Source organism: Colobus angolensis, unplaced genomic scaffold (assembly GCF_000951035.1).
Source record: "Colobus angolensis palliatus isolate OR3802 unplaced genomic scaffold, Cang.pa_1.0 Scaffold81, whole genome shotgun sequence".
Classification (NCBI taxonomy): Eukaryota; Metazoa; Chordata; class Mammalia; order Primates; family Cercopithecidae; genus Colobus; species Colobus angolensis.
The window spans coordinates 11,175,135-11,186,891 of record NW_012121932.1 but is presented as its reverse complement, the minus strand read 5'-3'; the positions used below and the strand labels follow the sequence as shown (position 1 = coordinate 11,186,891).

At 45.2% G+C, this 11,757-nt stretch overlaps 1 protein-coding gene across 1 annotated transcript in view; it reads right to left on the bottom strand.

The window, feature by feature from the left end:
- Nucleotides 1-794, bottom strand: part of CAPN2 (calpain 2, (m/II) large subunit) — a 73,425-nt gene extending 72,631 nt beyond the window's left edge. The window contains exon 1 of the mRNA XM_011929494.1: nucleotides 514-794. Within this exon, the coding sequence (XP_011784884.1) occupies nucleotides 514-516 (3 nt within the window). The 5' untranslated portion in view covers nucleotides 517-794. The remainder of the gene's footprint in view (nucleotides 1-513) is intronic.
- Nucleotides 795-11,757: the final 10,963 nt, after the last annotated feature.

Genomic DNA, 11,757 nt, shown 5'->3' with positions numbered 1-11,757 from the left:
ATGTTTTTTTGAGACAGGGTCTCACTCTGTCACCCAGGCTGGAGTGCAGTGGTGCGATCTCAGCTTACCACAACCTCCACCTCCCAGGCTCAGGCAATTCTCCTGCCTTAGCCTCCCCTGTAGCTGGGATTACAGGCAAGCACTATTACAGCCCAGCTAATTTTTGTATTTTTAGTAGAGACAGGGTTTTACCATGTTGACCAGGCTGGTCTTGAACTCCTGACCTCATATGATCTACCCACCTTGGCCTCCCAAAGTGCTGGGATTACAGGTGCGAGCCACCGTGCCCTCCCTCCCTCCCTCCCTCCCTTCCTCCCTCCCTTCATTCCCTCCTCTTTTTTTTTTTGAGACAGTCTGTTGCCCAGAATGGCGTACAATGACACTATCTCAGCTCACTGCAACCTCAACCTCCCGCGTTCAAGTGATTCTCCTGTCTCAACCTCCTGAGTAGCTGGGATTACAGGTGTGCACCACCACACCTGGCTAATTTTTGTATTTTTAGTATTGACTCACCATGTTGGCCAGGCTGGTCTTGAACTCCTGACCTCAGGTGATCTTCCTGCCTCAGCCTCCCAAAGTGTTGGGATTACAGGTGTGAGCCACTGCACCTGGCCTTCTTTCTTTCTTTAAAAATATTTTTTTCTTTGCTTTTTTTTTTGTATTCTCCACATAGTTGGACATCCTAGAAATTCGTTCCTTTGCGTTAGTCTCTGAGGATGGGCCAGTTAGCTACAGAGCCATCAGAGTCTGAGTGTCTGGCACCGGAGCTCCTCCTTGGCCCACAGAAAGGTTCTGCCCACCAGCTCCCCAGAGAGAATATGGAAATGTTGCTTGGGACCAAATAAGGGAATGTAATGAAAGGGGCCTCAGGGCTGAGTCTGTGTCTGAGTCACATTTTAGCAAAGTGGCCACATAGCTTCTGACTCAGAGCACAAAGATTCTTCAATTCTTCATGGCAAGAATGAGACTCACAAGAGCATAGGCTCAGAAGTGGAAAGGAGGGTAGAGCTGTCTCCTCCTGTCTAGTCTAACCAAGGCAGCTAAGAAGCTGAGGCCAGAGGAGGGAGGGTCCCGCAGCCCTAGGGAGGGCCGGAGCCAGCTGGGGCTTCCAGACTCTCAGGAGAGGTGCCATCCTGCCACCCACTCTGCAGGCTCTGCTCAGTCTGCTTGGACGTTGGGTGGGTCGGGAGGCCCTGTCACCCTGCCCCTGACCCGGCTATGCTGGGGAGACCTCAGCTTCCTGACTCATACTCAGAAGGGAGTGTCCTAGAGGAATTTCTTTCCACCCAAGCAGTCTATGGACTGATCAAAGTGCAAGTCATGTCAAGACGTAAGTGTTCTCTAACGTGTATTCTGTGATGTGGACTTGAATATAAACTGAAAAGCACAATAGTGAATAATTAGAGCTGTCATCTTAGCACTTTTTATGTAACTTCTGTGAGAGCGTGTATCACCTGGTGTTACAAATATTTACGTGTCCAATTCCCCGCTAGCCAGTCCGTTTCTGAGACAGAGACACCATGTCTGTCTTGTTCACTTTTGTGATCCTGGCACAGTGCTTGGCACCTGGTGGGTGCTTAGTAAAGGTTTGTTGAACGAAGGGTCATAGGCACAAAACATTCCCAGGCAAAACTTGTTGGCATCTTTGGTGTCGGAATCATTGATTTAGGGTGAGGGAAACACTCCTTGGGCCCTATGTCCTGCTAAAGGGGTCGCTCAATTAAGAGCTTCGAGGAGCCCAGATTTACTATCCACTAGGATTGCTTCAAATGTCTGAATTTAGGGTGGGGTGGAGTGAACCCTCCTTTATAAGAGAACCAGAAGATTTCTCCCCCAGGGTTTAATGCTTGAAATCCTCTAGGAGAAAGATAAGAATGTTGCTGGACAAAGCTGCACAAGCATTTCTTGTTGCTCCCTCCTCCCCCTCTCTTTCTCTGAGGTTGACTGGTCTGTCCGTAAGTTGTGGGGGCTGGTGCTGGTGTGGAGGGGGGATGCAGGGCCAAGGACATCTCTATGGGGTCTACTTGGGACCAGACTGGCTGTAAACACACAGCCCAGCCTCTCCGCTTCATTGCCACTCCTGGGGGCCTTTCGGTGGACTACACAGTGCTAGAAACCACGGAGTCTCTGACGTCCCCTTGGCCCCCTGAGCATTCTGTGTGTGGGGATGGGGGTAGTTGGGTGTGTTCTGGGAGTGGGGTCCTGGGGGAGGGTGGTGGTGGTAATGTGAGGTTGGTGTCAAAAAAAAAAAAAAAGAAAAAATATTCAATGGCACTTGTTAAAGTATGATTAGGAAGGTTTTATTCAGGACCATTGCAATAGGAATAGGGGCCACTGCAGTGGGGTTTTGCAGGGGTGGATAGAGATTGGGCTCAACTCTGAAGACGGCATGGCCAGGTGGGAATGCATAGCCAAGGATAAGAGTCGGGGTCAGCGACGGATAATTACTAAGAGGAAACATAAAGAATAAGGGGGATTCTGGCTAAACCCACCTAACCGATTCCTGCTGAAGACAGGACAGGGTCATTGGACGTCACCTAGATGGTGGAGGATGAGGAGCACGATTAGATATTGGGGATGATCAGATAGCGAGGCATGGAGGGGTTCTGGCTAAACTGACTTAGCAGGGTCCTCTTAAAACTGAATTTTTCAAGGAAGTGCACAGATGGGCCTATGAAAGGATCAGGAGGCTCACTAAAGTTTGGTCAAGCAAAGAATCTTTGTCAAGGGCCAGAGGAGGCCAGAAGTGAGGCCAAGAGGCGAGGAGGGACTAGCTACTTACTATAGGACCTTGTAAGGGGAATGGAGGGGTTGGAATTGGAGGGTGAAAGAGGTGAGTGTGGTGGTCAGGCTGGTGGGGAAGGAGTAGGGATCTGGGCAGCTCTGGTGGAGAGGCTCCTGAGCTCTATCACAGGTGTTCAGGGGCCATGAGAGCGTCTTCCTGAAAGCAGGACTGCAGCCCCTTGGTCCTGCTCGCCTACCCTTCAGAAGCAGGCCCTGACAGAGAAGAACTTGGATTTTTATTTTTGTTTAAGCGACAAGACCTTGCTCTGTCACCAGGCTGGAGTACAGTGGCATGATCATAGCTCACTGCAGCCTGCGTTTCCTGGGCTCAAGTGATCCTCCCACCTCAGCCTCCTTAGTAGTTAGGACTACAGGCATGTACCACCATGCCAAACTAATTTGTGTGTGTATATGTGTTTGTAGAGATGGGGGTCTCGCTATATTGCCCAGGCTGATCTTGAACTCCTGGCCTTAAGTAATCCTGCCTCAGCCTCCCAAGTGTGAGCTTGAGTTTATGAAGATACAATAATTTGGGGGTTTCTCCCAGTCTATTTCCACCCACAATTTTTATTTTTATTTTCATTTTTTATGTTTTTTGAGGAGTCTCGCTGTGTCACCCAGGCTGGAGTGCAATGGCGTGATCTCAGCTCACTGCAAACTCTGCCTCCTGGATTCAAGCAATTCTCCTGTCTCAGCCTCCCGAGTAGCTAGGATCACAGATGCTCGCCACCATGCCCGGCTAACTTTGTATTTTCAGTAGAGACGGGGTTTCACCGTAATGGTCATGCTGGTCTCGAACTCTTGACCTTAGGTGATCCACCTGGCTCGGCCTCCCAAAGTGTTGGGATTACAGGCGTGAGCCGCCGCGCCCGGCCCCCACTCACAATTAAACACAGCACGTATTTCTGCCCCAACAGGCTGACAGGCTCTCATTGGAGAGAAAATAACCCACTCCCTCCTTTTGTGGAACTGGAATGATTTGTGTGTCTTGGAAAGTTTTCCTGAACAAGATTTCCTGAAGAACAAAAATAAGCTTAAGTAGTAAGGTTACTAGACCACAATCATGCTTTCCGCTGTGAGCAACGGTGGGTGATGTCCTGCCCAGGAAGCTGATGACGGTAAAATGGAGCCGCCGAGGGCCTCTTTGATGTTGCATTAGCTCCACCAGGTGGCAAAATGCAGTATTGTTATTTCAAAGCAAGAAAACCCCTTATTTAGCCGTGGAAAATGAAACCACTATCTTAAAAGGCCTTTGATGCTTTTCAGCATCTTGCTTTGGATCTCAGGCACTCATGACTCCAGATCCCAAAGCCCTCTGGAGTCCGATACTGAGCTCCTCATGAACTGATCCATCTGTTTATGTCTGTCTTTTTATCATTATTTGTGACCACATACGTGCCAGGCATAATGCTGGGTACTGAGGCTTCAACCGTGAACAGGACACCGTACTGTCCTTACGGAGGACATAGACAACGGGCAACAGGCCATTGCAATTCACTGTGGTAAGTGCTATGGAGACAAATTGCTGAGGATCCTCACCCAGATTTGGGGAGTCTTGGGTTGTTTCACTTAGCATAATATCCTCATAATATCCTCAAGTTTCATCTACATTGTAGCATGTGACAGGATTTCCTTCCTTCCTTCCTTTTTTTTTTTTTTTGAGATGGAGTTTCACTCTTGTTGCCCAGGCTGGAGTGCAATGGTGCAATCTCAGCTCACCGCAACCTCTGCCTCCCGGGTTCAAGCGATTCTCCTGCCTCAGCCTCCTGAGTAGTTGGGATTACAGGCATGCACCACCACACCTGTATAATTTTGTATTTTTAGTAGAGACCAGGTTTCTCCATGTTGGTCAGGCTGGCCTCGAACTCCCAACCTCAGGTGATTCGCCCGCCTCAGCCTCCCAAAGTGCTGGGATTACAGGCGTGAGGCACTGTGCCCGACCGATTTCCTTCTTTTCTAAGGTGGAATGATATTCTATTGTCTTAGATATACCACATACACTGAGAAAGTCTTTTTATATTTAATTTATTTTTTTATTTTTTAGATAGAGTCTCAATCTGTCACTCAGACTGGAGTACACTGGCGTGATCTTGGCTTACTGCAACCTCCGCTTCTTAGGTTCAAGTGATTCTCCTGCCTCAGCCTCCCTACTAGCTGGGATTACAGGTGCGTGCAAACACGGCCGACTTTTTTTTTTTTTGTATTTTTGGTCAAGATGGGGTTTCGCCATGTTGGCCAGGGTGGTCTCAAACTCCTGACCTCAAGTGATCCACCTGCCTCGGCCTCCCAAGTGCTGGGATTACGGGCATGAGCCACCACGCGTGGCCAGGAAGTCTTTTTTTGAGACAGGGTCTCTCTCTGTCACCCAAGCTGGAGTGCAGTGGTGTGATCATGGCTCACTGTGACCTCGACCTCCTGGGCTCAAATGATCCTCCCACTTCAGCCTCCTGAGTAGCTGGGGCTACCGGTGTGCACCTAGCTACTTTTTGTATTTTTCATAGAAACGGGGTTTCACCATGTTGCCCAGGCTGGTCTTGAACTCTTGAGCTCAAGTGATCCACCTGCCTTGGCCTCTCAAAGGGCTGGGATTACAGGTGTAAGCCACCATGCCTGGCCCTCAGGGAGGAAGTCATCAACTGGGGCCTGAGAGCTGAGTTAAATTCGTGTAAAGATGGATGGATAGATGGAGAGAGGATAGGAAGGGGAGAGGGCTCCAGAATGACTGAGTAATGGGCTGGGAACTGAGAGAAGTTTCAGTGGCTGTAGTGTGGACTGTCAGACGGGGACGGTGATAGGAGATGAGGCCAGAGAAGAGAGCAGGTGCCGGGACACACAGGGCTTGTGAGTTCTGCGAAGGAGTTTGCCCAGTGTCCAGCAGGAGGCAGTAATGGTGGTCTCCCCACCTTGTTCTTACGGGCTGATTTAGGCTGTGGTTCTCGCTGCGTGGTTTCTCTGTGTCTGTTTCCTCAGCCAGATCTTTTCTGAGTGGACGGCACTTCGAGAAGACCTACGTGGGATGGTTGGATCCTGGAGAGGCCTATAAGTGGCCATCGATTCAGTCCCGACACTGTATTTGCTCTGGAACGTGCGGGACTGGCTCACATTGGCTCCTGAGAGGAGGGAGAAAATGTGCGCAGGACAAGTTGGAGACATTGTTTCTCAGTTTGCAGTTGGTTGGATCATGTCAGCCCATCAGGATATTAGCCAGGATGGAAACGAGCCTCCCAGAGCATTTGAGGATGGGGATTTGCCACTTAGGGAATTAAAGACAACAATGACAAAATGAGCTTATCAGAGGACCCAGTAGGATTCTCATTCCTATGGCTGGGTACTGTTGGCAGGGGGGCAACTTCCTGGGCACTCGAAGGCAGGAGGAACTTGACTCTTCACTGGGGAGAACACGGCTAACATCCGGTATTGTACAGCTGTGGCCATGCTGTTAAATTCTTGTGTCTTCTAGTTATATTTAGAGGAATTATATCTTTTTACTGTGTCTGTTAGTATTTTTACATCAATCACGGTCTGTCTTGTAGCAATAAAAAAACTTCCAAATACTGTTTTTCTGTTTAGCCTAAAACTCTCTCTCGCTCTATTGCTCTCTCTTTCTGTCTGTCTTTTTGAGACATGGTCTCACTCTGTTACCCAGGCTGGAGTGCAGTGGCACAATCCTAGCTTGATTATATCTCACTGCAGGCTTGACCTCCTAGGCTCAAGTGATCCTTCCACCTCAGACTCCTGAGGAACTGGGACTACAAGCACACACCACCACATCCAGCTAATTTTTTTTTTTTTGTATTTTTTTGTAGAGGCCAGGTTTTGCCGTGTTGCCCAGACTCATATTGAACCCCTGAGCTCAAGCAATCCACGTGCCTTGGCTTCCCAAAGTACTGGAATTACATGTGCGAGCCACTGGGCCCGGCCCCTAAAACTATCTCTATCATTTTTCAGCAAAAAGTATGATGAGTACTAATTCTCTTTTCTCCCAACTTCGTGTCTAAGATTTTGAACGTTGGGTGTTTAATGTCTGAAGGTATTTTCCTTCATGAAACATGCAGGAGAGGGAGCTGCAGCTGCAAACTAAGGTTCTGAGGCCTCTTCTTCCTGTTCTCCCGCAGGAAGTCCAAGGTTCATAGCACCATGGCTAAGAACATATCTTAGATAGCAGGGCCTCTGGATAGAGTGCCAGGGGCCAGAGGAGACCAGGCTTCCTCTCCACAGGTATTAGTGTGTATGTGGGGGTGAGTCTGCTGTGGCTTGGGGCTGTCCCTGGCCATTCCACTGAGAAATAAGCCTCATGTGCTGGAGGGCCACCTGCTACTTTGGTCCTTTCTGCCTACAATCCAAAGGGGAGGATGGTGCCTAGTTAGCCTCATCTCACTTGTTCCCTGCTGGTTGATTGGGAAGTGTGAGCCCCCACCCCTGGGATGGCCAAACCAGTCTGCCTAAGACTACACACCCTGAACTGATGTGATGGAGGCTGACACCAATCTTCTGGGGGGTCTTTTGAAGGATTTCTTTTTAAATAAACTTCAGATTTATCAAAAATTATGGAAAAATTGCAAGACTAGTCCAAAACCCTCCTGCATAATTTTTACCCAGATTTACCAATAATTTACTTTTTGCTTCATTTTTGCTTTGTTATTCTACCATCCATCCATCCATCTACATACACACCATTATATGCATATCCATAGCATTATATCCCCATTACATATGCATGTGTCTGCTGTGTGCCTGTGTGTGTATATTTTTTCTGAACCACTTGAGAGTCATTTGCAGACATTGTGCCCATTTACTCCTAAGTACTTCAGGATGTATGAAAGTCAGAATATTTAACACTGACATATTGCTATGATTTAATCCAATTGATATTCAAATATCATCATTTGTCCCAATAATATCTTTTATAACCTTCATAATTTTTTTCTCAGGTAAATGATCCAGTACAGGATCATAAAATGCCTTTAGTCATTATGTCTTTTTAGTCTTCTTTAATCTAGGACAGTTCCTCAGCCTTATTTTGTCATTCGTGACGTTGACATTTTTGAAGAACACAGTCTAGTTAGTTTGTAGAATGCCTCTTGATTTGGATTTGTCTGATGTTTCTTTATGAATAGATTCAAGTTATGCATTTTTGGCAATAATATCGTAAAAGTGATATGTCTTTCTCAGGATATTACATCAGGAGGCACATGTTATTGATTTTCCCCATTTCTGATGATGATAATTTCAACCATTTAGTAAAGGTGGTGGCTGTCATTTTCTCCATTGTAAAATTACTATTTTTATCATACCTTTGAAATTAATCAATTATTTTTTGGGAACTACTTTGAGACCATATACATATTCTGTTCCTCAACAAACTTTTACCTACTGATTTTGCATTCATTGCCTGAACCAACCACTACTATGATTATTACAAAATAGTGTTTTCAAAAATTACAATATTTTTTCTTCCTTTATTGGCTGGTATATGACTACTAGGAAGAGTTTTCCATTATCTCCCAGTTATTCACATAAATAAGGGCAGATGGGTTTCTATTTTGTTCAATGGATTAAATGCATTACTATTGTTATTTATTTTGACACTCAAATTGCCCCAGATTTTGCCAGGGAGAGTCTCTTCAGGACAGCTCCTGTGCCCTTCTGACATGTCCTTATCATTCTCTGAGCATTCCCTTACTTCCTGGAACATGAAGATATTCCAGATTCCACTTATAAGTTTTCTGCCCTAGTTCTGGAATTAAACATTTTTTTTTTGTGGGGGGAAATTAAGCATTTCTTCAAGGAGTCTTGTTTTTTGTTTTCGTTTTTTTTTTCTGCAGTGGGGAATAGTATTTAGAAACCAAGATCTGACTGCTCACTGCTACTGAAATCGCTTCTAGTGCCTCAAGGCAGACAGATCTCTGTTCTCTATATTAGAGGACACTCTGTTCACTCTGTAGCTAACAGACCCAGCCAAGAATTTTCTTATTCTTTTTTCTTCTTTTTTTGGTGGAGTCTCCAGGCTGGAGTGCAGTGGCATGATCTCAGCTCACTGCAACCTCCGCCTCCCAGGTTCCAGCGATTCTTCTGCCTCAGCCTCCCAAGTAGCTGGGATTACAGGTGCCTGCCACCATGCCCAGGTAATTTTTGTATTTTTAGTAGAGATGGGGTTTCACCATGTTGGTCAGGCTGGTCTTGAACTCCTGACCTCATGTGATCTGCTCACCTAGGCCTCCCAAAGTGCTGGGATTACAGGTGTGAGCCACCATACCAGGATGAATTTTCTTATTCTTTAGGAGAATGTACCTTGATTTGATTTGTTATTCACTATTGAATGGGGCCAGGACCATAACGCTACATATTAATATGTAGATTTTTGTCTAGTATAGCTACAAATAATTTTATTCAGGGAAAAAAATAAAACCACAAGAACTAAAACAAAAAATAAAAACCAAACAAATAAAAAACAAAAACCCTATATCCCAAAGGTTATAGTCTTCTTGCCCTGTATAACATTAACCAGTTTTGTATACCACCCCAAAATCCTATTTTAACATCTTTTATTCAGTGCCTGTCATACTTAATCTCTCAAGTTCTCTTTAAACCAGCTTTACCATCCCACTCATTCTCTCATTAATGAGGTCAATGAGGTTTTAAAAAACCAGGTACATAAATCCTAAACATAATGCTTTCTTTATAAAAGTAAATAAATAAAATGCAATTTTAACTCAAAAAAATTATACCTATGCTGGCGCAGAGGCTCACACCTGTAATTCCAGCACTTTGGAAGGCCGAGGCAAGCGGACCACCTGAGGTCAGGAGTTTGAGACCAGCCTGGTCAACACGGTGAAACCCCGTCTCTACTAAAAATACTAAAATTAGCCAGGCGTGGTAGCGGAAGCCTGTAATCCCAGCTACTTGGGAGGCTGAGGCAGGAGAACTGCTCGAACCCGGGAGGTGGAGGTTGCAGTGAGCCGAGATCATGCCATTGCTCTCCGCCTGGGGAGCAAGAGCAAAAAAAAAAAAAAAAAATTATACCCAACTGGGTGTGGTGGCTCACACCTGTAATCCTAGCACTTTGGGAGGTTCAGGTGGGCGAATCACTTGAGGCTAGGAGTTTGAGACCAGCCTGGCCAACATGGTGACACCCCATCTCTACTAAAAATACAAAAAATTAGCTGGGGGTGGTGGTGCACACCTGTAGTTCCAGCTACTCAGGAGGCTGAGGCAGGAGAATTGCTTGAACCCAGGAGGTAGAGGTTGCAGTAACCCAAGGTTGTACCACTGCACTCCAGCCTGGGTGACAGTGAGACTATCTCTAAAAAAAAAAAAAATTATACCCTGCCACTTGAGTTTAAATCGGCCTCCAATTCCAAATGACCACAATGCGATTTACTTTAACTTTCCCTCTTTCCATATTTGTAATTCTCTTCTCCAACAATAGGAAATATTGCTTTCATCCTTCTGAATATATTTATTAATTTATTTGATTCAAAAATACACAGAAAGTAGTTTTAGAATCACAAACCCATACTACCATGAAAATTACAACTACCAACTAGGGTTCAATATTTGTTTACAGTTCTTTTTGTCCTTACTGAGAAGATACAGTCAAAATGCTATAGACAAAGTCTCTTGAATTAGTTCTTTTCCCCCCTATTCAATCGATTCTTTTTGAATCTGTCTGGCGTGAGCCTATAATCCTAGCACTTTGGGAGGCCAGGGAAGAAGGATTGCTTGAGGCCAGGAGTTTAAGACCAACCTGGCCAACATAGCTAGATCCCATCTCTACAAAAAAAAAAAAAAGAGGGAGAGAGAGAGAGATTCTTGCTGAATCTAAAATCTGTTTAGAACAGGAGTGGCTTGGTTTACTCCACTACCCTTAGCTAGAGTGTTTTTAACTGTGGAGGTTCCTTTCACATGAAAATAGGTCCTCACTTTTTGCATAGGTGGCCATGGACATATAATAGAAATAACAAATAAACAAGTAGCATAATATACAAGACAATTGCATTTTGATCCCTTCCCAGGAGTTGTGCATTCAATTTACCAGTGACTTCATGTTTCTACTAACCTTTTGCTGATATCCTAACTACACATTAGTTCTTTCCACCCCACATGGAAAATGACAGTATTGGCGTACTTTAATTAACTCCAGATATTTTTCTCTATTTAGAACTCTGAGAAGTTGATCTCTCTCCAGAGGACCCCAGATAATAAAAAGCAGCTCTAATTCTCTAGAGTTGGGCCATTCAAAGCCAGTTTTGAATAAGAGGTTGAATGATGTCCCCACATGTTCAATTTTATATATGGTGTTAGCATGCTTCCAGTGATAAGGGAGTTTTGTTAATGACTCATATAAATGACAGCTTAATTTTTACTTTTTAATTGTGCTGTGTGCTTTGCTCTCATTTTTAATAGTTGGCTGTGTGATTTGTGTCCTGTTAGTAACAGGATTCTAACAAAGCCTAACTCTGGGTGGAATCTGGAGTTTATCTTCAGGCCCCTGGCCCTGTTGTGTCACCCTTTCCCACCTTGATGGTAGTCTCCCTATTTTCCTTGTATGCAGTGCCCTGAGGAGATCTTTTTCACACATTTAAAAGTCTTCTTTCATCACAGTATCTGAAAGTCATTCACACGAAGTTGTAAATATCAGATAATAGCTTAAAGTGTTACTCTTCTCCCTTAGACTCCTGTAGGACAACCAGAGACAATCAGCTTCACAGGAGCCTATCCTCCTCGCTGGCCATGTCATTTGCATAATTTGTAGGGCTGTGTGCAAAATGAAAATGTGCTTATCTTGCTAAAGATCTAGGAAGAAAAACTGTAGTTAAAATACTAAAATATAAAGCAGGCGTAGTGGCTCACGCCTGTAATCCCAGCACTTTGGGAGGCTGAGGTGGGCAGATCACTTGAGGTCAGGAGTTCAAGACCAGCCTGGCCAACATGGTGAAACCCTGTCTCTACTAAAAAGACAAAAATTAGCCG